General features: G+C 36.6%; 2 protein-coding genes across 9 annotated transcripts in view; one reads left to right on the forward strand and one right to left on the reverse strand.

Annotated features, from left to right (window-relative positions):
* Positions 1–7,846, reverse strand: part of P2RY12 (purinergic receptor P2Y12) — a 47,620-nt gene extending 39,774 nt beyond the window's left edge. The window contains exon 1 of the mRNA XM_003826467.4: positions 7,722–7,846. The gene's annotated coding sequence lies outside the window, so the exon portion shown is untranslated. The remainder of the gene's footprint in view (positions 1–7,721) is intronic.
* MED12L (mediator complex subunit 12L) overlaps positions 1–27,315 on the forward strand; it is a 349,139-nt gene that overhangs the window by 289,538 nt on the left and 32,286 nt on the right. For 5 of the 8 annotated variants that reach the window (XM_055110602.2, XM_055110603.2, XM_057301943.2 and 2 more), the window contains 10 exons: positions 17–204; positions 1,043–1,204; positions 3,142–3,253; positions 5,688–5,777; positions 6,813–6,922; positions 7,117–7,252; positions 8,058–8,219; positions 10,840–11,202; positions 13,009–13,165; positions 17,658–17,869. In XM_055110602.2, coding sequence (XP_054966577.1) covers positions 17–204; positions 1,043–1,204; positions 3,142–3,253; positions 5,688–5,777; positions 6,813–6,922; positions 7,117–7,252; positions 8,058–8,219; positions 10,840–11,202; positions 13,009–13,165; positions 17,658–17,869 — 1,692 coding nt within the window. Of the gene's footprint in view, positions 1–16; positions 205–1,042; positions 1,205–3,141; positions 3,254–5,687; positions 5,778–6,812; positions 6,923–7,116; positions 7,253–8,057; positions 8,220–10,839; positions 11,203–13,008; positions 13,166–17,657; positions 17,870–25,909; positions 25,961–27,315 lie in introns of all 8 variants that reach the window. The other 3 variants (XM_063602974.1, XM_034957599.3, XM_034957604.3) reach the window with 1 other exon arrangement.

The raw sequence follows: 27,315 nt of genomic DNA on the forward strand, positions 1-27,315 counted from the left end.
TTATATCTAACTCTAGGGCTCTGGTTCTGTGGCCGAAATGAACAACTTACTGGACAATATTGCAAAGGCAACAATAGAGGTATTCCAGCAGTCTGCAGACCTAAATAATTCTTCTAATTCTGGCATGAGCCTGTTCAACCCAAACAGTATTGGAAGTGCTGATACAAGTAGCACGAGACAGAATGGAATAAAGACATTCCTAAGGTATTTTTGTCTGTTGTTTTATTGAACTATCATGAATTTTTCACAAGTAACGGTAAATTTTGTGTAGTACAGTGATTTTTCTTTAAGTCACAGGAATGTGAAGAGCATAGTTACTTGTAAGTGGCGATTATTATTATTTTAATAAGTTAATGAGTAAAGCTGGGGTGAATGATAGCTTCGGAATATTTGAGTAGGCTTAAACACCTTGAAACTGCAGGTGAACTCAGGTTTGGTTCATGCTTTCAGTGTCCCTTAGTCTACTGTGTTACGTGGTATTCATTATATGGGAAACGCTTTTTCCACCATTTTTATTAATTTATTATTTTGCACAAATATATCCTGGTAATTTTTGTGCAGAATTAGAACCAGTAGGCATATAAAATCTTAAAGTAATTATTTAATCATGAAAGGTAGATTGATTTGTATTTCATCATTTTGGTATAAAGTATAACTAGCGAATTTTAAACCTTAAAAATTAGCTATTAGTATGCTTACATATAATATTTCATATTGTAACTGTGACAGAAAAGTATATTGTTTGTTGGACAAAATGATTGTTTTTAATCAGAGAGAGGGGGTCATCGGAAAACATTAAAATCAGTTTAGTTACAATATCCTTCCAGAACTGCATGTTTTATTGCTTTCTGTAAGCTTAGGTGGAAAGCTCATGCAAATGTCTAGTGTTCGGAAAAAGGAAAGATAATACAAAAATAAAAGGGAAATTTTAGAACAGTCTGTGTGTCTCATACATCAAAGTTTCGCTTTGGAGTTTCTGTTATAACTGTGAGAGCAGGGGAAAGGATGCTTTCTCTGGTGTAACACCTGTTTCTGATTTTAGTTCCTCCGAACGCAGGGGTGTATGGTTGGTGGCCCCCCTCATCGCCAGGTTGCCAACTTCTGTGCAAGGAAGAGTGCTGAAAGCCGCTGGGGAAGAGCTGGAGAAGGGACAGCACTTGGGTTCTTCTTCCAAAAAGGAAAGGGACAGACAGAAACAGAAAAGGTGTGGCTGGAAGATGGGCGTCTGTGTGAGAGTTTAAAGAATAATTGAGAAAGTCTCACTTCCTGTAAACCTGTGTGGTCACTGTACCCACAGTCCACTGAAATTTAGTTTTTAAATGGAACTGGGAATATTCTATTAGGCAAGGCTGTCTTATTCCTAAAAAATTTCAGGTTATAATCCTTAATACATTAGTTCTCAATTCTGCCTTTATATCCAAATCACTGCTGAACTGTTAAAAACAGTGATTTCCGAGACCCGCTTTAGACCAACTGAATCAGATCTGGATAGCTACCTGATCCCTGTATTTTATTTTTAATTATTTCTATTTTTTTTATTATTTAGATATTTATGTTTAAAATAAATATAATGTATAATTCTGGTATGTTGGTGTCTGAACTAGTTGCTCATATTTTTAACATTTAGGGCTCCTGTTCTAGACTAGACATTAAGACTCCTAGGCCACCACAACTTATGTTTTCTTAATTTATTTTATGCCCAAGAAAAGGTTTCAAGTAATTATATTTGAAAACCGTGTTACTGAGAAAGAAAGAAACCTCACCTTAATGTGAAAATGCCAGGAAACCTAGGAGTAAAGGAAAAAAATTGATGATTTCTTCCATTAAAAAAAATATTTTAAGCACATAGATTTCTTGTCCACTAATGAATAATACTATAGTAGCCACCATTTATTGACTGCTTACAAAATGGCAACTCCTCTCTAAAACTCATTATGTACATGAGCTTTTAAAATTCTTATAGCAATCATGTGGTAAGTACTCTCATTATCTTCTTTATATCATGTTGAAACAGGCACTTAAAGGTTACATGAGTTGCTCCAGGACACACAGTGAAGGACATAAAGCCTGGGTTTAAATCCAGGAGGTCTGGCTTCTGAGCTTGTGCTCTTAACTACAGTACATTTTGGTAGAGACCCAGCATTGTATGTACTGTATTTGTTTTACATCTGGTTGTTTTACCATGTTGGCCAGGATTAATTAACCAACAAGGAGGCATAATTCTAATTTTCAAATCATATTTGCTGATAGGTGAGTGTATGTGCATTGCCTAACTTCCCATAGGCAGGACAGATGGTATTGAAGAGACTTGAAAGATCGCTCTTCCCACGTCAGGGGCTCTTTATTCTGCCCATGGAGAATAATGCTGATTGAAATATTTTGGCCTGGGTCTCATTTTAAGAAATTTTTCTTTCCAACATGGCGCTTTGTTTGTCAATATGATTTGTTGATTATTCTCTAATTGAAGACATTTTGTTAAAATGCCAATTTAAAACAGAATTTTTAACCAAATGCCTTGACACCCCTCTACCAGTGGATGCTGCGGGCTATGTTGGAGCCTGTGGGCTGTGTTGGAGCTGCACACTAGGGGTCGCCAGCAAGTACACTGTTTTTGGAGTCCTCAGCCCTGGCTGCTAAATTAGCTCTACTAACACCCTGCTTTTTGGTCTTGGGAAATGTGCTGAAAAACAAAATCAAACCCCAAAACAAGCTCAACAGACATATAGGCCTGTTTTCCCAGACTCTAAAACAAGAGTTTTATATCAGAACTTTAAAATTTTTTAATTTTATCCTGTGTATAAATTGATATTCTTTCTGATGTATATTTTAAAATTCTGCATATTGATGTAGAAGATGAATTCACTGTCTTCTACCCTCACTGCCCGGCATGCTCACATACATTATGGATTGATGCTAGTTTGAGAATGGCTTCGAGGGCAATTAGAGCATACGAAGTGATTTAGAAGCATTACAGTGGCTTTTAATTTTATAAGTAGAGGTATGATTTAAATTTTCAAGCAGTCTTTGGCTATTTACCACCTCTCTTATTTATCTAATAGTGAGGCAAAGAAATGAATGTTGCCAGAGGAAGTAATGCATTATTTCTAACTAGATCTGTTGTTATTATTACTTCCTTTGTAGTATGTCTCTTTTGAGTCAACAACCCTTCCTCTCACTGGTACTTACCTGCCTTAAGGGACAAGATGAACAAAGGGAAGGTCTCCTAACATCTCTCCAGAATCAAGTTAACCAGGTAAAGTATAGTATAATATTAAGACAGGCAAATATCTTTCTGATGGCATTCATTTATTTGCCTTTCAAATACTGAGATTAAATTAATAAGGGCCAGGTGCGGTGGCTCATGCCTGTAATCCCAGGACTTTGGGAGGCTGAGGCTGGTGGATCACCTGAGGCCAGGAGTTCGAGACCAGCTTGGCCAACATGGTGAAACCCCATCTCTACTAAAAATACAAAAATTAGCTGGGCATGATGGCGTGCGCCTATGATCCCAGCTACTCGGGAGGCCGAGGCAGGAGAATTGCTTGAACCTGGGAAGCAGAGGCTGCAGTGAGCTGAGATCACGCCATTGCACACTAGCCTGGGAAACGATAGTGAAACTCTGTCTCAAAAAAAAAAAAAAAAACAACTAGTAAGGTTACAAAATGTTTTGAGTAGATGCTGAGAAACAATCCATGCCTTATTCTTCTACCTGGCATTCTAGACACCACAAGATTAACAACTTTATATTAATGATATGTACAATAAATGTGTACTGCCTATAAAAGTAAAATTTTATATATTGCATATAACTTTGAAGTATCTGCCCGTCTCCTAACTCTGCCTCATAGGAGAGGACCTGGAGCAATCTATGCTGCAGTAGGCATGGCAGTGAGTCCAGCTCCTCAAGCTTGGATGCCACATTATCAGGCACACTTTCAGCTTGAAATCTGTAGGTTCAGAAACTCAGTTGTATTGATGCCAACCAAGTACACAAGAAATAAATCAGAAGGCATGTTGGTTTATTTAGAAATAATTTGGACATTGCCTTTTCACCAAACACAGTTCTCCTGGTCACTGTTTGAGGCTCTTGCATCTATATACTATAAGGAAACTGAGCATTCACAATAGAAATTGGAGAGCATGGAATTAAGCAAAGTGGATAGATTGGTCTTATGAGGTGTTTTATCCTGATACAGAGCCTAATTGACCCCTTGTGACATTGTGTTTCTATGACACCATGTCTTTCCCTCGAATGGCACTAGATGGACATGGACAAGGACACTTAATCTTATTTGATCCTCTTGTCATTTCTCACCTTTTGGGTAGGAGAGATCTAGATATAGCAATCATAGTGAACCTTTTCAAATATAAGTCACATATTACCTCAGTATACCTAGTATAAAAAATTCAGGCTGATAAGGCCAGACATGATTTGACACTGGCTCTCTCTCCTACGTTGTCTCCTACCATTCATGGCCCTCTTTCCTCCACTGTTGTTGCACTGGCCATGTTACTGTTCTTGAACTTGCTGAGCAAATTCTCATTTCAGTGCCTGTGCATCTTTTCTTCCCTTTAGGTGGAAAGATTCCCTTCCAGAGATTAGCATGGCCTGCTCCCTTCATTCAGTTCTCTGTTAAGATGTTACCTCCTTCGGGAGGCCTTTGATCACCTCTAAAAATAGGACCACAGCCATTCTGTATGCCGTTGCCATGCCTCAAACCACTTGTTACACTTAGTTTTATTTGTCCCACTACTATTATTTGAGCTCCATGAGAGCTTGTTGTTTAGTTAACTGCCTTGCCCCCTTAAGCCAGCCTTAGGGAGGGGTTCATTTCTTTTGATGAGATTTGGGAAGTGCTTTCCGCTCACCATGCAGGGTACTTACAGGTCATCTGTTGGGATGGAGTACTTCTGCATGTGACTCATTTGAACTTTTTTAAGATGACTCTCATTAATGACCATATTTCAGAGCATGGTAGGGTTTTTGTTAGTGGTTTTTTGTTTTTGTTTTGAATTGCACTTTTTTTTTGCTCATCTCATCTGATTTTAGGGTGTTGCCCACTTGTGGCACCCTTTCCTAAGCAAATTTTTCCTTTTCCAGCATTAGTATGAGTCAGTGAGGAAGTGAAGAAGCAGCCCACTTTATAAACTGATAAAGCCACTTGGCTGATGTCTGCAATGCCACATTTTTCAAAGTACCGTGCGTTCTCTTTATCAAGGAAGACACATACATAAGATAGCAGACCTTCTCTTCTATAAAACATCAAAATAATACATTTACTAGGGTTCAGCAAGTCCCTAGAAATATAACAGGACTGAGGCAAAATGTAATTCTCTCTCTCCAGTGTTTTTCTTCGTAAGACCAATGAGGTAATGTATTTTAAAAGTTTTTATTAATGCTTAATTTGATGGCCCTCTCAAGCATTTTCCCAGAGTTAATCATAGGCTAGCTATATAATTATATAAGATTTTCTTCCTCCACCTAGAAAGGCAAATGCACAAATAAATAGCCAGATTTCTGTCTGCATGGAGGAAGAAGAAAGCTAAAATTTTATTTAGCTTTGTTTGTTAATTTGTTAAAGATAAGAAGTGGTTTTTTGCTATCAGTATAAAGCTCAATTTATCTTTAAATGAGAGAAAAATTAAACTTTAATGGGGAGAAAAAGATTTTTTTTTCCGGATCTTAGATTTTAAGTAACTGGAGAGAAGAACGATACCAAGATGACATAAAAGCGCGGCAGATGATGCACGAAGCATTGCAACTCCGCCTAAATTTGGTAAGTGACATTTCTAGTATTTTCCCTCCATTAAACATATTTACATGTGAAAATACCTCCAGCTTTCCACTTCTCCTAAGTACAAAGTCTGCATTACAAGGTGAGGCCTTCCACTCTTTGCTCTCTGTAATTACTTCCCTGTTTCTAAAGCCTTCTGTTTCCCTTGCTGCTTTCCTTCCTGTCTGGTCAGACATCTAGACAGTCCTAGGTATTTTAAGCATTGATTTGCCTTCTCTACCTCTACCCCAGTGAATCTCTCCTTCTCTTCAGTTTGTGCTAAGAATAAATCTGAGAAGACTGTTATAAGTGTTAGCTTCTACTATACTTACTTAAAACCATTTAAAAAGTCTTTTAACTCAAAGTTTTGTCCAACTTTCCATCAAATTGATTATAAAGACAAATCCCACAGAGAAGTTTTATAGAAATTTAAAATGTCTCACATATTGTGCATTCCTTGAGTTTTCTTTTCCCATCAGGCAGGCCCAAGTGCAGGCCCCTCTGGAGGATGGCCTGCCTGATACTTTTGCAGTTGTTTCTAACCTTGTCCCAACACGTGAACTGGTAGGTATGCGGGCCAAGCCTCCTGCCCACCACTGCTGTGATAGTGGATGTTTCCATATGGTATTATGATAGCAGGCTTAGATTCAATAGTAATTGTACAGCAAACACAAAGATGCAGATAATTGGATTACATGACTTTGACATTATTCAGGTTTAATTCAACTATAATTGCTTCATAAAACTGGACATCATAAAAGATTTGGAACAAAAGAAAGCTAAGTTTATTGGTGCCCACATTCAGATACTCATGTCCCTTCTTCATTTTATTTAATTTTTGAATGACTGAACTGTGCTGAAAGAACTAAAAATAGTGATAAACATGTAGGTAAGTGAGAGAAAAGATAAGGTTATCTATAAACTAGAGCATCCCTTGTTTTTTTAAATAAAAAACAATCAAAATTTGATAACATAAAGCAATGGGGTGTTCTTTCTGTTTTACAGAATGCAAATATTTTACTGTATTTTGTCTGCTAGGTAGGAGGAATGTTTGACACAGTGCAGAGGAGCACCCAGTGGACTACCGACTGGGCCCTGCTACTCCTTCAGATCATTACTTCAGGAACTGTTGACATGCACACTAACAAGTATGTTTTTATCATTTCACATTGATTTTGCTACATGTATGCATGGTATAAGCTTTGATATACTGATGACGATTTCTGCCACATCTTATTTACTTGGATGCTATTAAAAATTCTGTGCCTTGAATAAAAATACTCAGTTAAATAAGTGTATTTCAGTTTCACTTTAAGATGAAAATAATTATTTTCTTTCTTAGTGAATTATTCACAACAGTTCTTGACATGCTGGGTGTTTTAATCAATGGAACGTTAGCCTCTGACCTATCAAATGCATCCCCTGGGGGATCTGAAGAGAACAAGCGTGCATACATGAATTTAGTAAAGAAACTGAAAGTAAGTTTGAGATCAGCCTATATTATGAGCTCAAGTTGTTTATGGATTTATTATCTAGTGCATTTTAATTTATTACTCATTAAATGTTAATTGTATTCAACTTAATTTAATGTGATTATTTGCTATTTGTTTCACCTAACCTTATCAGTACCCAGAAGTTACATGCACATAACCTTGATTATTTTTTATTGAAAACAATTACATTATAAAACATGTTTAATTTTTTAAAGAACTTTAGAAATCCACTGTTAAATATATAACCAGAATACTAACATTAGATAGATTTAGGATAACTCTATGCTTGGACTGGCACGTGTAATTGAAAAAATAGCCATCTGCATTGAAATTTATAAATCGATTCATTTGACTGACCACTAACAGACTCCTTTAAAAAAAATTGTAAGAAAACAGTGCAAAAAAGAAACCAAATAAATCTGATGTGTTACCAATCAAATAAATCAATGGTTACCTTGTAATCTGACCCTGGACATGAGAAAGTGTTCTGTTCTGCAGCTCCTGTCTTCTGATTGTGATCACTACCCTGGATTTTTGTCATTTCAGCACTATGATGTTTGTTGTGTAACAACAGTGCCTTTGTATGTGTTCTATTTTCTACTTAAATAGAAGAAATGAAACACTCACTGCTCTATTTGGAACTGCCTTGTAGAACATGTTCAGGGTTAAAGAACATGCGCTAAGCTATAAAAAGGGAAATGTTTCATAGGGGAACTTCCTTCTGGTTAACTTTTGCCTTCATTGTAATTTCTGTCCCACTTCTCACTCTCTCTCTCTCTTTTTTCTTTAGAAAGAGCTAGGAGACAAGCGATCAGAAAGTATTGACAAAGTTCGACAGTTACTACCTTTGCCGAAACAGACATGTGATGTCATCACTTGTGAACCTATGGGTTCCTTGATTGACACAAAAGGAAACAAAATTGCTGGATTTGACTCTATAGATAAAAAACAGGCAAGAGTAAATGTTTTTTCTTATATATAAATTTATTTACAAAAGATGAAATACTTTTTTTTGTCTTACCATAGGATATATAAAATATATCAATTTTGCTGTTGATGTTTTTAAGGCATATGCTTGTCTTCTAAGTGTACTTAGTCATTGGCATTATCATATAAAGAGGTCATATCTTTGAAGATCTACGTTTTATATGTTTAAAGGACTTAAAATGTTTCCCTGAATTTAAGTAAATTTTTGGAAACCTACCAAGAGAAAACTAAGTAAAAGCTTAGTGTAAAAAAAAAATAGCATAAATAAGTTCTGATTATACTTCAGATTTAGAAGCAGAATATATTTATCAATGAAAAATTTCTTGTAAGCTGAGCATGGTGGCACATGTCTTTAGTTCCAGCTACTTGGGAGGCTGAGGCAAGAGGATTGCTTGAAGCCAGGAGTTTAAGGCTGCAATGTGCTAGGCTCATGCCTGTGAATAGCCACTACACCCTAGCCTGGGCAACAAAGTGAGACCCTGTCTCTGGGGAAAAAAAAAAAAAAAAACACCTTCCTGTAGTAAGCTATTTCAAATAAAAATTATTTTAATTGTTAGGATATTCTCTATTCCTATCAAGCAGTATTTAATGGACATTTGTTTTATATAAGAAATTAAAGATGGTTCTCTAAAATATGAGAAAATTGGTCAGTTACTCTTTTAATGAATAGTAAGCAACCACCGACATTCCACAGTCACCAAGATGAAAGACAGAATTCCTACCCTCAAGGGGGAAGTAGACAGACAATTACAGTGTAATGAGATTTGTGTGACATGGTACAGAGAGAGTATTAGGGGATAGAATAGGGTCCCCAGGAAAATTGACACGAGTCATTTTGAAGGATTAAGAGTTAGCTGGGAGATAGGGAAAATTGTGGTACAAATAAAGGGAGAGTTTATATGAAGACATGAAAGAATCAGATTTACCAGGGAATTTAGAGTAGCCTGAGAATCTAATACCAGTTTGTGTAAAGAAAAAAAGCTAAAGTCATGGTCAAGTTTGAGTTTGCAGTGTCAGCGGACCTCCTGGTAGTAAGACATCTGGAATCCATTTGGATGTGTGGTTTTTACACCAAGGAAAAAGTTCTCATCTCAAGACAAATGTTAGGAAACGGTCGATTTACAGGTGGCAATTGAACCTTGGTTTTATTTTGTTTTACTTATTTATTTGTTTATTTATATTTTTTGAGACGGAATCTTGCTCTGTCACCCAGGCTGGAGTGCAGTAGTGCGATCTTGGCTCACTGCAACCTCTGTCTCTCGGGTTCAAACGATTCTCCTGTCTCAGCCTCCTGAGTACCTAGGATTACAGACATGCACCACCAGGCCCAGCTAATTTTTTTTTGTTTTTGTCTTTGTTTTTTTTTTTTTTTTAAAGACAGAGTCTTGCTCCGTCACCCAGGCTGGAGTGCAGTGGCGTGATCTCGGCTCACTGCAACCTCCACCTCCCGGGTTCAAGCAATTCTCTGCCTCAGCCTCCTGAGTAGCTGGGATTACAGGTGCCTGCCACCATGCCTGGCTAATTTTTGTATTTTTAGTGGAGACGGAGTTTCACCATCTTGGCCAGGCTGGTCTTGAACTCCTGACCTCGTGATCCACCTGCCTCAGCCTCCCAAATTGCTGGGATTACAGGCGTGAGCCACCACACCTAGCCTTTTTTTGTATTCTTAGTAGAGACGGGGTTTCACCATGTTGGCCAGGCTGGTCTCAAAGTCCTTACCTCAGGTGATCCACCCGCCTCAGCCTCGCCAAGTGTTGGGATTACAGACACGAGCCACTGTGCCTGGCCTGAACCTTGGTTTTAGATGAAGCTACTCATAAAAGAATGCGTATAAATAACAACAGTAACACTTATATCTTAGGGAATGAGTAGTTATTTGGGGGCCATTTAAGGAAAAATATTTTTAAATTGACATTTTAAGGCAAGTGCCAAGAGATGTCACCAATTAATGTTAAGAATAAAAACAGGGTAACCTTTTTTTTTTTTTCTAGAGTCAGTAAATATAAGCTTGAGTTGAAAGACTTTACTTATTCCTGCTGCTACAATTTAATTCTCTAATAATAATATTATATTCAGAGTATGGCTTATTAAGTACAGGGCCCCCATATTGAACCAAGTTCATACAGATTTGGATTGAAGTTAATACTAACCCAATTAGAGGTTGACTATAATTTGACTCTTAAATTTGATATTATCTTCAAAATTATAAATAGATTACAGAGATTTAGAACTGGTTATAATTTAGTAAGATTAACTTTGCAGTGTTAGAATTTTTAGCAAAAAATTTTTAGAATTTTTTTAGCAAAAAGAGGAAATACACATTAACAATAAAATATGCTAGACTGCCTCTGTTGCCTAAACAGAGCATCATGTGGTTAAAGAACTGTAGAACCGGGCTTACAAAGGTCTGAATTCTAGCCACTGCTCTCCGGTGATGTAGCTGTGTAACCCTCTCTGCTGTATTCTCGGGTTCTCTAGGGCTCATGCCAGCCAAAGTGTTCTCTGACTCCATGTCCCATACAAGCCTGGCCTATGAATAAGGAAAAGATCTGAGTGTGCTATCTTAGAGCGCTATTTTCCCACAGGGTCTCCAGGTCTCTACGAAGCAGAAGGTGTCCCCGTGGGACTTGTTTGAGGGTCAGAAGAACCCAGCTCCTCTGTCCTGGGCCTGGTTTGGGACAGTCCGAGTGGACCGAAGAGTGATCAAGTACGAGGAGCAGCATCACCTCCTGCTGTATCACACACACCCCATGCCCAAGCCCCGCAGTTACTACCTCCAGCCACTGCCCCTGCCTCCTGAGGAGGAAGAGGAAGAACCCACATCTCCAGTTTCTCAGGAACCAGAAAGGAAGTCAGCTGAGCTGTCAGATCAGGGAAAAACCACAACAGATGAAGAAAAGAAAACAAAAGGAAGGAAGCGCAAGACGAAATCTAGCTCAAGAGTTGATGTAAGTGGGGAAAGGAAGGAGAACCTTGGCTTATTAGCATTTAGTATGAGATTTACTCGTGCCCAAATCATATCCCTCGAAACATTACCAAGAGCAGGATAAGTTTTGTTATGACAGTTCTCCTAACAGGTTTCTGCATTAACTGAATGGCACACAATGACTTGTCACAGACAAAAGATTAAAGCTTTTGATTTTCCGTCCTCCACTTTTAATAATTTTATTTTAATTGTAGGCTTCCATTGTAATATTTAATTAATATTTCAGTGCCTCCTAATTTCCTCCGGTTTGAAACTTGAAATTTTTAGAACTATACAATCCCATTCTCTCACATATTTTTAATATGTCTAAAATATTTATTGTATTTTAAGTGGTTGATATCTTCAGTAAATTAACATAAAAAGCTCTATTTGCTTTTTCTTTGATAAAACTTGGAGTTAACATAGCCAATAGGATGTTCCTGAGATTTTATGTTTTACTATTCCATCTTACTCTCATATATTTTCCTTCTTTACCATGTTTTCAGACTTTATAAAAGATGAAAATAAGCCTAATTTAAAATAGTTTTACTTCTTGTTTCTCTATTAGTGTTCACCACGTATAATAATGTTTTCATTACAACAGAAATCTATTTGATGGTGATTTAGAAATAATTTTATAAGCCTTGAGAAGTAATGCATAAAATGTCTTTCTATTTAAATTAAATTAAAACCTGGAAAATATTTGATAGAGGATTTGAGGCATTTTTAATGAAATTCCACAGCATTCTTGCTGCACAGTGGAAGAAATATTCACCATTTCATTCAGATATTCATGATTGGTTATTGTTTACCTATGTGAGAACTAAAATACATCTTTTCCTAGCTGATAGCTTGGTGATTAATACTATTTTAGAAATGACCACCACCACTTTAGGATGCCACTTGAGCATCAGTGCCCCCTTCTCATTCAGTCTTCCTACCAGTATTCCTTTGTCTTGAAGGGAAGTTTAAAATGGTCCAGACTGACACTCCCTCAAATTTGGGGTTTCCAGCTTGTCAGTCCACGTTGATGGGCTTTTGTTCTTTTCTGATGAAAAAGCCCTGAAACCAATCCTGCTCCCCAGGTCAGTCTGGTCATGTCCCCGCTTCCTCTATTCTTCCTGAAGTTCCCTCTTTTCAATGAGATATACTCTTCGGTAAAATTGCAGGGAAATGAGATTTTGTTTCTCTTCCATCCTCCAGGGCTAGACTAGATGAGGGAAGGTAGGGAAATTGAGACCTTCAGGTGTGATCCTTACAGGCTTTGCAGCTACTATAAGGAAGAGGAAGCATGGGGGATGAGGGGAGTGTCTACTTCTTTAGAATGATGTCTGGAAAATTGCAAGTGAAATACCATCTTGGCCAAAGAGTGGTTCTGAAGCACTGTAGGGCTCTCTGGCGTAATTCTCCAGACCCAAGATATTGGAAAGGCCTTCTAAGATGAAATGATCATGAGTCTTAGCAACTGAAGGTGCTTTTTCAGTGATGAGTGTCGTTCAGTATTGGTATTCCTGACACACCTGTAGTCTTTTGAAATAGAATTCAGAAGAGATCCTTTTCCATCTCTGCCCACTGCAAGCCAAGCACTGCTTAAGTCAAGGAAAAGTTTACCTCAAATGAATATTTCCAGGGGATTTATTAGCACTCTTCCTTCCATCTTCTCCTTTATAAAAAACAGCTTTGTACATTGGGATAGGAGGTACCTCAGATAGCTTACTGAAGTTATTTGCATTAATTAGCTATGTGATATGTGGAGTTAAGTAACTTTTTAAAAAATTTTATGTTGAAGGAATATCCACAGAGCAACATATACCGAGTGCCTCCTAATTACTCGCCTATCTCCTCCCAAATGATGCACCATCCACAGTCCACCTTGTGGGGTTACAACCTCGTGGGCCAGCCCCAGCAGCCCGGCTTTTTCCTTCAGAACCAATCTCTTACTCCAGGTATGTGATGAGAAAGCACAGATCACTCAGAGATGAGAAACAGCTTGTGGTTCTCTTTGCTTTTAACCTGAAACCTCCACAAAACTTGGACATTTCAACCACTGAGTGCTCAGTTGACATTTCTGTAATTCCTTTCACACAGAAATGTTTTTTGTTTTCTAAAATAGGTTAAATTACGAGTTTATGTACTGATTTTGGAACTTTTATTTAGTGTTAAAAGGAAATTAGCTAGTGATTAAAATCTAAGCTGTAAGATATAAAAGTTGATAAAGGTTTTATGTTATAAAATGTGTGTATTTTTATCAGATATAATTCTTATTGGCATTTTAAAAGATTACACAATATTGCACAGTGTCTTTTATTGTTCTGAATTATCATGACAGCTAAGAAAATTGGTTCAGCAAGATTTAGATAACAACAAGGAAAACTACCATAGTAAATGTTCCTGATTTTAGTATTGCTTTGGTTCTAGCCCAAGTAGATTTCTCGTCCCAAATGAAAATTTTCTAAATGAAAACATCTCTTAATTAAAAATGAATTCAATTTTCTTTCTATATGAAGCATTGCATGTTTTAGCATATTTAAATTATTTGAAATCTGTCAGCATTGTTAGGATGTGCCATTTTAACAAATAATTTTTTAAATTTTTCTATTGTGATTTTTATTATAACTTGAGTTTGACATTTTGAGGTCTGTGGAAGAAAATGTTTCATTTATGGCTTATAGCAGGGGGAAATCCATATTTTGTCCTCTGAATTAATGGTTAAAGGAACTGGTCTGGTAGTTAAGCGTTTTAGATTCAAATCTGGTTCTACCACTCTCTTGCTGTATAATCTTGGCCAAATCTTAATTTCTCTGTACCTTATTTTGGTCATCTGTAAAATGAATATGCTAATACCTATTCCCATAGGGTGGGTGATTCAGTTATTTATTCAAGAATGTATAGAGCTTCATGATACAGTGGACCCAGTTTTGGATGCTAGGATATTGCAGTGACTAAAGTGTGCAAAATACCTACTTTTTAAAAGATGAAATAAAGTTTATGTTAAACACACATACATATGTAAGATTTAAAAGTAAATTGTAATAATTATATAGCCTTTTGAAGGTAGCCTGACCCCACAGACATGTTCAGTAAGTGATCTTCACATATTCCTAGCTCAGGGCATTTGTGCTTGCTGACCCCTGTGCCTGCAGTGCTCTCCCTCAAATATCTACATCACTTCCTGCCTGTCTCCGTTGGGCTTGGTCACATTACTTTCTCACTGGGGCCTTCACTAACCTGTTTTAAATTGTAGACCCATACCTCTTCCCTGTACCCTCTGTTTCTCTCTTTTTTCTGTTTCTTTATTGCAGGCGCATCCAATCTTTTGGCTTCCTTGGGCCACATTGGAAGAAGAATTGTCTTGGGCCACACATAAAATACACTAACAATAGGTGATCAACTACAAAAAAAAAAAGAATCACAAAAAAAAACTCATAATGTTTTAAGAACGTTTACAAATTTTTGTTGGGCTGCATTCAAAGCCATCTTGGGCCGCATGCAGCACACAAGCCATGAGTTGGACAAGCTTGCTCTACAGCATCAGACTTGCTTATATCTTACTTTCTTATTGATTTATTATCTTCCCAGAATGTAAGCCTCGTGGCAGATATTTTTCCTATTATGTTCACTGCAGTATCCCCAGAACTTAGAGGAACCTCTGGCTTTATAGTAGGCTTTTAAAAATAGGTTGTTGAGTGAATGAATATAGACTACAAACTAGACTCAGAGTGAAAAAGAAGGATGCAATCATCATCCTTTTAAACTTCCTCTTTTTAATGCCACGGTCCATGTGAATTTTTAGCCATTTTAAACTTTGGAGATGTAGAAGTTTGTTTGTAGATATTTGACACACAAGGACTGTCTGTGAATTGAAAGCTAACTACTTTGTAAAAGCGCATAATCTCTCCCTGTAGAATACTATAGAAAGCTTTTTATAAGTTGAGGAACTTTAGGTATGAGATGGCATTTAAAAAATAAATTTTGGGCTGGGCACGGCGGCTGACACCTGTAATCCCAGCACTTTGGGAGGCCAAAGTGGGCAGATCGCCTAAGGTCAGGAGTTAAAGACCAGCCTGGCCTATATGGTGAAACCCCATATCTACTAAAAATACAAAAAACAAAATTAGCCAGGCATGGTGGTGCCTGAAATCCCAGCTGCTTGGGAGGCCAAAGCAGGAGAATAACTTGAACCTAGGAGGCAAAGGTTGCTTGAGCTGAGATTGCGTCATTGCACTCCACCCTGGGTGACAGAGCGAGATTCCATCTCAAAAAAAAAAAAAGTAAAAATAAATAAATAAATTTTGAAAAAAATTATTTTTGAGGATTTATATGAGCGAATTTATTTTCATTTAAACAAGCACAATCTAAAGTTACAAGACAATATGTACAGCATGATTCCATTCATATAGGGTTTAAATGCAAAACAATCTCCCACCATCACTCACATACAAAAACATATGTATCTTTCCTAATCTTTCTCATATATACACATCAGTATGATAAAGTTGTAAGGAAATGCATAGGATAGTAAACTCCAGATTCAGAGTAGCATTTGGTAGGAGTAAGTGAGGAAAGTAATTAGGTGTACAAAGGGCTTCAGCCATATTTGTAATATTTTATTCCAGTAGTTTCTCAGAGGTACAAGATCATAGAGTTAGGAAAATTTTTAAAAATTAGATTATAGTTTAATCTTTAAAAAGAATTTCCCTTTTCTGTAAATGAGTCTCTTTTTACATATCAATATACATAATTCTTAACACGTAATATATGTTCTGATTGTTGCTTCAACAGAAGTTACCCAGCCATGTGTTACTTAGATTGATCTTCTGTTTTTTTCCAAATGCTCTTCAAATGCTGCTGAATGACTTTGTAAATAGAAGAAGATGACTGAGGCAAATCTCACTCATTTTAGAGGTTTCTTGTGCCAAGGTTGAGGACATGCCTGGGAGAAAGGAACACAGAATCAAGGAACATCTCTGCTTTTTCCAAAGAGGATTTGGGGGCTTCCGTATTTAAAGGGGAAAGAGTAGGCAGTAGGGGAAAGAAGAAAGAAAAAGAAGGGGAAGTAGATAAAAGGAGTAAGCAGTTTCATTCTTTAGAGGCTTTGATCAGCATTCCCTGAATCTACATTTTACATATGAAAGAAGCAGGTTAAAGGTTTAGTCAATTACGGTGTTGAATCTGCATTTTTACATAAGATTAAGTAAACATAGAGTAGAGGAAGAAGTCAGGTATATATTTGTCTCTGATAAGTGGAGGGATGACTTCTAGTTCTGTCCTGCTCCCCCACAACCCCCCCTCCCACCATAAAGATAAGCTGTTAATTTTAGGGTAAATCTTTTGGAACCCACAAGGAATTTCCTTGTGAGCAAATTATGAGGGAGACCTCCTAGGGAGGTATATAGCCTTCTATCTTTGCATCTATCTATTTAGGAAACAAACCAGGGGATAGTTTTGCATGACTCAGTTCCCAACATTGACTTTTACCTTTGTCATAGTGAGTTTGGCGTCCCAAGATTTTTCGTTTCCTTTCACAACTTCATAAATTGTATTGCTGATTGTGGCACTGAGTCTTTAAAAGAATGTGGGTTTTTCCAAAAAAACAGCTTTAAAATGTTTGTTTTCATCATACACCTTGCTTTATAGAAAAGATAAAACAACTTTTGTGAGGTGCTTATGTAGAGGTTTTTTTCATTTACATGTATCAAGGACTATTTTTGGTGAATGAAGAATTGACATTTATTGTGAAGCCAGCAAATGTCGACTTTTTTTTCCCTAACTTTTAAAGGCGCGTGACAAATTATAATATACAAATATGTAAAGGATTTCCTGTGGTTTCTTAAGCATCGGTATAATAGTTGCTTGTTTATTTGATTTTTAGCCTTCAAAAAAGATGTTTTGTCATTACAATCATAGTACTTGGAAGTTTGCAAGCATTTCAAGATTTTAGAGTATTTTCATGCCTCTGCTATAAAACAGGCATTTTCATTTTGCCATGGTGAAAAGACTTTAATGACATGAGCTTCAGATTTGATGAAAAGTACAAAAGGATTTATATGAATGGCTTAAGAACTTGGCAAAATACATCACAAAGGCAGTATGTTTTATACAAGTAATATGTTCCTGAGGGCCTTGCCTAATTTAAAACCCATGTAATTATGAAATTATGCCAACAACTGTATGTTTTACGCATTTCAATTTATGAACTGAAGACCTCCATGAAATTATATCAAAGTAGTATAATTCACTTCTACATCACTCCCCCCATCTTTTGTAAATTATGCAACTCAACAGGTCTATAGTATTTGTGGCAGGTGGGACAGTGCATTTTTTTCTACTTTGTTCATAAAGTGAGACTTAGAAGGTGAAATTTCTGTGTTTTGATACATAAAAAGACCTGTTGCATTAACGTAGTTAGAAAGTGTTTCCTTTTGGTTGCTTTTGTAGGTGGCTCCAGATTGGACCCTGCAGGCTCCTTTGTCCCAACCAACACCAAACAAGCTCTGTCAAACATGCTACAACGGCGCTCGGGCGCCATGATGCAGCCGCCTTCTCTTCATGCAATCACATCGCAGCAGCAGTTGATACAGATGAAGCTTCTGCAGCAGCAGCAGCAACAGCGACTTCTCAGGCAAGCCCAGACTCGGCCTTTCCAACAGGTTTGTCCAGACCCCAGCAATGGAGTCCTTTGCATTTTATTACCTCTGCTAGCTTGGGATAAGTTTCGGATATGTAGCATATTCTTTCTGTATGCATATCCCTGTATACTTACGTGAGTGCAGGTCTATCTCTCTGCTACAGGCTTGTAAATAGTTTTCCTCCATTGTATTTTACTGTTATCATTGCTCAAATAAGAATTTGATATGACTTAGGTTTATTAAAAGTATACCTTAAAACAAAAAGAAGGGCTGATGACTTTCGGTCAGTTAGAAGAAGCAGGCCTTTTATCCTTGAGGTGACCTTCTCTGAGCACTCATTTTTCTATTATAATTACCACCATATTCTGTACTACTTTCAGCTCTTGTGTTCATGTATTATTTTTAGACTTATTACTGTGAGGTTATGTCTCTGAAGCCCTGATGTTTCCTAGGTTTTCTCTGATAGTGCCTTGCCTTTAATTTTTGTTTCTAGTGTATATTTAATAAGGTCTAGAGCAGATAAATTATAAACAACAGTCAGGATCTGGATACATTCAATTTAATTCTTGATTTATATTTCTATTTTTGTGGCCTATAACCCAATGTTCTTCATAGAAGACAGTGATCCATGTTTAAGAAAACATCAGCACTTAGTATAAACTCATGAAACACCTATGCGTCTGTACATTAAAATAAAGTGTGAGGTGAGAATGGGGATTTCTTTTTCTAGTTTCTGTATACTTGTATTTTCTAGCTTTTCTAAAATGGTCATGCACTATTTTGATAATAATAGCTAACACTAATAGAGCACTTACTATATGCCAAAACATTTCTAAGCACTTTAGATGTATTAGCTATCTTAAGATACCAGGGTAACTCTATGAGTTAGGTACCTTCGTGATCCTCACATGGAAATAGCGAATCTACAGGTACATCCTGCTCTAAGAATAACCATAATACTTTCAACATAGCAAGAAATTCAAATGCTTTAAAAAATATTCTTTGTCTTTTGGATAACTTTCTAGGCATATCCCCGTTGTGTAATTTACGGCACTTCCTGCATTTGGGCCACTTAGTGATGATTTTGGTGGATGGTGATGGCAAGGTTAGTCATTATAAGGACAAGAGAGAAGAAACCAATTGAACTGTATGATGACGCAAGCAACAGTCATCACCACGTGCTTGTCTCTCCCTGACCTCTAACAATTGCTTTAGCTCCCTGAGTGTCAGAAAGGATGAGTCTAAGCTGCTGCTTGCACATAAATGATGAACATTTGATTAAAATATGAAAAAAAATTATTTAATTTGCCTAAATAAGCAACATGTTTAGAGCCATTTAAAACCTCATTGGGATTTTTAGCTCTTTTTGGGAATCAGCAAAAATAGAGTTATACTATTGCTTCAAATCATTTTTGAGTTAAAAAATTTCACTAGAAGTTGAAAAACCATCCCACTAGAATGAATTTAGCCCTCTTTCAAAGTAATAACGCCTAGGGCCAGGCGTGGTGGTTTACACCTCTAATCCCATCACTTTTGGAGGCTGAGGCAGGTGGATCACTTGAGGTCAGGAGTTCAAGATCAACCTGGCCAACATGGTGAAACTCTGTCTCTACTAAATACAAAAATTAGGCATGGTGGAGCATGCCACATTGTAGTCCCAGCTACTTGGGAGGCTGAGGCAGGAGAATTACTTGAACCTGGGAGGTGGAGTTTGCAGTGAGCCGAGATCACACCACTGCACTCCAGCCTGGTCAACAGAGTGAGACTCCATCTCAAGAAAAATAAATAAAATAATAAATAAAGTAAAGTAAAACTTGCCACTTTAATTCATTTTTTCATATCTACCTTTTTATCACAAGGCATAGTTTTTCTTATTTATAGCCCACTTTCAAACTGTTACTGCCAAATTAACTTTGAAATACTTGTTAAGTTGTTCCTAGCACTGGGGGAAAGCCCACTGGGCCATTATGGGTAAATATACCTGTTTTTAAAAGGTTCACTTCCTGATATAAGCCATGACAAACGATTTCAGCTAGAAATTTTTTTAAAGCATTTAATTGAATAATCTACATGTAATCAAAGATATCCTTGCATATTTGGGGAAGTGTACCTTGATGACACCATTACTTTTCTTTCTCCTACCAAAAATACCTGGCTGTATCCTTTTGTACCACCAACAGTTGTACTGCTTATACCAATGGGAATTAATTGTTATTTCATTCTTTTTCTGATTCTTTTGTGCTAACTCCATTACAATGTTGGATTTTTTTTCTTTATTCTTCTCTTTTTAAACTTTTAAGACCAGAAATGCCATCTTCAAATAGTAAAAGCTCCACTTCATAACAGTGATTGTACAATATTCACCTCTTCATCTCAAACTCACTTCATATTGTTTTTAACAGTTGAAACTTAACTATGGAGTCTCTGAAGGGCTTTCACAAGTAGGATATGTCTTTTTCTCTCATCATTTTTCAAGTGTTAGATAATTGAGGAAAATAGTATTCTTAAAGGAAGAGAAATGCATGCATTATGCAGTCACAATGTACAGTGATCCTGTAGTACATTGAGCTAATGAGATTTGCATGTAGCATCCGTCATGGTACCTGTACTTAGGAGGTTCTGAGGAAATGTTAGTGCCTTTCCTCTCAATAGATCATGTATAAGCTGTTAATATAACTGGAATTTAGCTAAATATGGTGTTATGGCAGAAAAAAATTCTTGTGATAATCCTTCAAAATCTAAAGACAGAATTATATGGAATGTAAGCAATATTGATCAATTGTTTTAATATCTGTTGCTGGGCACAATTTGCTTTTCTAGTAAGTACTGACCATTTCATGCTATGGCAGGAAGATTTGCTCAGGTTACTCACCCACATATGATATGAATTTCTCTAGCTACATAAGGACTAATAATATAGTTACTTTTTCATTTTTTGGCTTCTTGTAGAGAAAAGTAAGTAGATATGTTTTTATTCCAGAGGTCCATTTTCTTAAATATAACAAACATATTAGAGAATTTCCATTTATATTAACCTTCAAAACTGATTTTGGAATTCAGCAGATGCTTTTACAGGCTGATGAGTTTCTCCAGGTTTTGGATGTGACTGCTTCCTACGACAGTTTTCTAGTAACCCACTGGTTACCCCCTTTTCTTATGAGGTCAGACACTGGGCTGTATACTATTTTGTATTATCCTTTCATCTGCTAAGCACACGGTACAATCTGTGAGCTGTGTATCAAATGAATAATGCAAGATTTGAACAGTTGCTTCCAGGAGCCTAAAGTTTCTTAGTAGCCTTAATCCTCAGCATTCTGATTTTTATCCACACACCCTTCTCATAGCTTTCCCTCCCAGTGCTTCCAGAAACTGACCCTTCTAGTGACGTCTGCTACGGTTGTTTTGGAAACCTAAATGGGAAAGGTAAACATAAATTCCTGAACTCAGGATATATCTAAGACCTCACAGAGTCCCCTTATCCTCTTTCTGTCTAGTGGGGGAAGTTGGCATATGCAGAAACCATCCAGCCTTCAGTGATACACAATGAAAACTAGAATTCCATAAAATAACCCTCTAGTTCCACTGCAGAGATTGTACATGAGCTTCAGTCAGTCATGGAATATTCTGTCATGGATTGTCTTATATTTCCTCAGGAATGTGTTAAGACAGTGTTTAACACAGTACCTAGACAACAAGTGCTGAATAGCATGGATATTGTTAAGTATTTTAATGAGATTATTTGATGTAATAATTGTTATAATTGAGTATATTTCCCTATAGCTTTAGTGCATATGGACATGCAGAAAGATGTTTTGGCAAGAAACCTGTTTTCATTCTTCTTGGTTGCAGTCTTCATCTAGGAAAATACAGTAGTCCTATCACCCTGCTTATCCACAGGGAATATGTTGTAAGACCTTCAGTGATTGCTGAAACCACAGAGGACCAAACCTGATATGGACCATGTTTTTTCCTATGTATAGGTACCTATATGATAAAGTTTAATTTATAAATTAGGCTCAGTAAGATACTAACAATATCTTACTAATAGTAAAATAGAACAATTATACTGTAACAAACATGTAAATGTCGTCTTTTTCAAAATCCCTTACTGTGCTGTACTCACCTGTTTTCGGACTGCGGTTTTCTGCAGGTAACTGAAACTGTGGGAAGTGAAACCGCAGAGAAGTGGCGACTACTGAAAAAAAAGAACTATTTCTATTTCTTACTCAATATCCTGTATTTAGATGGGACTCAGTACAATGGTTACACTATCTTTCTGTGCCTCAGAGTCCCATCTATAAACTGGAGCTAATACTATACTGTACTTACTTTATAGGGTAGTTGTGAAGTTAGTGATTAAGTATGTGTAAAACAGCCCTTAGAACAGTGGATGGCTCATAGTAAGTGCTCAAAAAGTGTTAGCTGTCATACTTATCGTTGCTGCTTATTAGTATTTTTATGGTTTGTTATTTCAAAAGAAATTCATTTCCCATAACAATATTATTTTCTTAAATATGTTAAGCTTTAAAATAAAAGCATATCAAATGGTTTACTTGTATAATTACATAAATTGCCATTAATAGGATTAGTTTAATCCTCATTTGCTTAGTGGTTACCAATAGAACAAACTCATAAAAAGGAATGTTGTTTTGTCATCCTAATTGTCATTTTAGCTTCTTAGAGTGGTGTGTTTTTGTTCTTTAAATACTGTGATACTTGAGAGACTTATTCCAATCTCAGTGTTAAAAGTATCACTGTATTTTATTTTTCACATATTCTGTTAGAACTATCACAGACTATAGAATATTGGTTATAATGCAAAATGCTGCTTTATTTTCCGCTCATTCCTTTCTTATACTCGGTATTTTTCTTTTGACAACAGGAACTTTTTTTCATCTCACCTCACCATCCCCCTCACTATATCGATCATCTAGGGAAGGAGCTTGCAGAAGGAATCTTAAGGAACTTTCTTTTTTTTTCTTGAGACAGGGTCTCCCTCTGTCGCCCAGGCTGGAGTGCAGTGGCCTAATCTCCGCTCACTGCAACCTCTGCTTCCTGGGTTCAAGCGATTCTCCTGCCTCAGCCTCCTGAGTAGCTGGGACTACAGGCATGCACCACCCCGCCTGGCTGATTTTTGTATTTGTAATAGAGACAGTGTTTTACCATGTTGGCCAGGCTGGTCTCGAACTCCTGACCTCAGGTGATCCACCTGTCTTGACCTCCTATAGTGCTGGGATTATAGGCATGAGCCACCGCACCAGGCCTTAAGGAACTTTCATACCCCTCACAATATCGACATCTAGGGAAGGGGCTTGCAGAAGCAATCTAAAGTTTTGACCCAGGAAAAGAACTTTATGCCTTGATTTATGGTGTTGCTTTATCCTGATTTTTCCTTTCAGTATACTAAATTATTTTATTTTTCTTTGTAATAATTCCAGACAGCATATTTTCAAGAGTCCAAAGAAGGATAGACAGAAGATATGTTTAGCTTGAATTGATTCAGACAAATTGGTTAAAAAATGCACTTGGTTATAGGCTCCATACAGATCATTAACATAAGGATTTTTCAGGACAGAAAAGAGGAAGATTCCTTTCAGAGGACAGGAATGTGTGCCCAGTTATAGCTAGTATATGTAGCGACCAGTACATGTAGCGACTTGTAAAGAGGTTGGGTTATCCACCATGGAGCAGATCCCATCAGTTGTGTATCCAAATCAAGGAAATAGGTAATTTAAAGAATGAAGGATGACTGAGTCAGAACCTCCCAGAGCTGTTAGCTCCTTGGCAAAAATGAATCTGTGACTTCATGGGAACATGCTCTTGGATTACCATTTAAATTGAGTAATTACCCTTTGTTCGGTAATTGATCTCCCACCCTAAGGAAATGGTATCACCTTGGAATATGTTTATTTTCTCTATCCCTCCCACTCACTCTTTAATGGTATACGTATTTCAAACATAGAGATGAGAATAGAAAATAATGTAATAATCACTAATGCACTTACTAGCTTTATTAAATAATATTCTTCCATAATGCTGTAGATTTTTTTTTTAAAAAAATTACAGATGTGGATGAGTCTCCTTGTATCATCATTTCCCTCCCTTCTTCTAAAGTGGGAATCCCCATCATGATTTAGCGTTTTACTTTCTTATGCATGTTTTTATACTTCTAATCTATACGTTTGCATCCATCAACATAAACATTGTACAGTATTACTTTGTAGATTTGAAATGTTACATAAATGTTCTCACACGTGTTGTATTGTTTTGCGGCTTTTTTGTAGCTAATATTTTAATTATTTCTACTTTGTTTTATGTAGTTATATTCATTCATTTATCCTGTTGGATGTTATTTCATTACGGATATTAATATGTCATTTATTCATTCTGTTGATGGTCATTTAATTTATTCAGTTTTTTTTTTTTTTAACTGTTAACTGTTACAGTAAACATTCTTTTACATTTCTTCTATACATGTGGAAAGTTTTAGGGTGTGTACCTGAACATGGAAATGCTGATTGATTTTGAAAGTGGTGGTGATTCCTCTTAGAATAGTATATGAGCATTTTTCTTTCTCCATATTCCCACCAATGCTTGGTGTTATCGGACCTTATTTTTCTCAATCAGAGCAGGTGAAATGGTATTATATTATGACATCTTAATTTGCATTGTCCTGATTACCTGAGTTTAACCATTTTTTATAACTTTGCTAGCTATTCAGGTTTTCCCTTTTGTAAATTTCCTGATCATATAAATAGAGCATATTTCAAATTATAGTCTCATTTGTTAAAGGTAGGCAAAATAGTCTTGTTGAAACATATTTTGAGTATTGATAACTAATGTGTTTATTCAGAGGGTGTAATTAATATACATTTCAATGACAAAAATGAACTTAGGAGAAGAAAACCACTGTCCTGGTAAATATGTCCTAAACCCTATCATTTTGGTTTTTGGGTAGAAAGCATGTTCAGGGAGGTGGGTGCTTCACTTATTACTTATATCTGGTATTTCTCTGTTTATTTGAATGATGAGGAAGGTGCTGATTTTATTTGCTAAAATTATGATTAGGCAAATATAATGAGCTCGGAGATAGTGTTTGCAGCTTGATTTTTATGAGAGAGGGCAGAAGATTGGATGGAGGGGTGAGGAAATGAATCACCAATACAAGCATGGCAGCTGCATCTAAAGACCAATGTACAAATGCAATGAATTATGTACCTATATGTAAAATGGTGAGAATAGGTATTATTTGCCTGGGAAATTCCTCCTATACTTTCTAATCCTCAGTATAGTAAAATGCTTTTTCTATTATTGGTGAAATCCTTTGCTTCATCTCTATCTCCAGAACTCAGTGAGCTCAGGGAAATTTTTAACATCTCAGTAATATATCCTTTGGCATTTGAATATATAAATGATTTAGAAAGGGACTCATTTAGTTGAGAAATAGCAATTTTCCCCAGGTATTCAGTTGACTTTTCCTAAATCAAATTACCTTTTAGTGTGCAAACAGTGGTCGCACTATAAATATTTGCTGTCTACTGTGATTGGTTGAATGTGTGGTTAACCTGATGATCTCTTCTTACTTGGATTTACTGGGGATGGGGCTAATTACATCCTTCAAGAACATATGGCCTGCTGACTTGTTTACTTAATGTCTTGTCTGCTTAATGTGACCCACATGTCCTGAGCTCCCCCACTGGTCCTAGGGCGGGAAGGACCCTAGCCCCCTGTTGGTCACATGGGGGTTCCAAAGCCCCTTAGTTGCAGCACGTTTTGGTGTCTGATATCTCCTCTACTTCTTTTATGTCACCATTTAACCTCCATGTTGTGCTATTCTAGTATATGAATATCACCATATTGTTTATCAGTGTTGCAGTCTGTAGTGAGGATGTTTGACATATGAATTAATAAAACCCTTATAGGGCCTATGTTTTTAAGTCTTGACTTCCTGCAACATTGTTTTAAATGAAATAGTTCATATGTATTTTGGCTACCCACGTCATTAGGCTAAAAAATCTTATCTGTATTGTCTGCCGTTTTCTTGCTGTCCCCTTTCTGTAGGACTTCTGTAACTCTGCTGTCTCCCTTCTGGAAGACTTTGACAACATAATGGTAACACCCCTGCTGTCATTCCTTCCTTTTTCTTTCTTTTCTTTTTTCTTTTTTTTTTTAAATAAATTTTTATAGCATTGCCCTTTGAACGTCAAAATGAGAAGCAGGTTTTTCTGTAGCTGGTAATAATTATAGTCTTCATTTCACTGTTACTCGGTTTATGTTTGAGACTGTAACACAGAATCATGAATGCATTGACCATGTTTAATTTAATGGAAGTTTTTTTCTGAAAATGCACCCCTTTGATCGCCTCATGATTTCCATCATATACATCTATGGTATAGAAACCAATAGACATTCATGGCCTGGGCTTGGGAACATAGACCAGTTCGTGCACCTTCATCTCAGTCCCAGTTTTGAACCTGTCTATTCCTGAGCTCTTGCTTCTCTCTATGGTAATTTATATCATTAGTAGAGGAATGCATGGCATGCTGATTCATAGGCCAATGCAAGATAATGAAAACTGTGGTTATGAAACTTACCCTCTCATCACATCCCACTCACTGGCTATTCCCAAAATCTCAACGGAACACATCATCTCTATTTTCTTTCCAGTATGGAGAAGATTTTTTTTTGAGCATAGGTCTTGTGCATGCATGTCATAAGACTTCATCTCTACTGCTTTGCCTGGGCTAGCTAAGAATGCATGTTTTGCGTTAAATTACTTATAGGTTTCTGTATCAGGTAGCCAACCCACAACATAAACCCAAGAAGCATTAGAATAAAAAAGAGCACACATCTCAGATGTGACTGTAAGTTAACTTGTTTCACTGCCATTTTAATGGGTAACATTATCTATACATTGATAAAAATATCCTTAACTGCATATTCAAACTTTGAAAATATTTAGGTTATTTAATACTTGTTGTATAGGCATTTTCTACAATAGTTATTTCAGCAAAGGAAAGCTTGGAAACTTTTCTGAAAAGACTCAGTTTTTCTTGACAGTTTATGGTATTCAGGGGGCAGGTGAGGATTTTATTGAAAAACTTGAGTTAAACTATGAAGTTCAAAAATGTTTTGGAGACAGCTTATGTTTGCTATAGGGCATTGTTTATTATTCAGGTGATAATGTAATTCAGATAGAAAACAATTTGCATCAATCACTGGCTTTTTAAAAAATGTTTTTATTGACAGCTAATTTATGTATAAGTATTTAAAGTCAAAAGAAGGTTCCGTGATTTCTATATTAATTCAAAGTAATGAAAATGTGTATTTTTGCTATCCATTCAACCACTCTTATTTTTCTATAATATTCTGCTTTCTTAGGAAGTTAATGAATCTATACTCAATCAGTTCTTATAATTTATGGACATGCTAATATCATAAAGGTTCATTACTGTATGGGATGTGTT

Source organism: Pan paniscus, chromosome 2 (assembly GCF_029289425.2).
Source record: "Pan paniscus chromosome 2, NHGRI_mPanPan1-v2.0_pri, whole genome shotgun sequence".
Taxonomy (NCBI): Eukaryota; Metazoa; Chordata; class Mammalia; order Primates; family Hominidae; genus Pan; species Pan paniscus.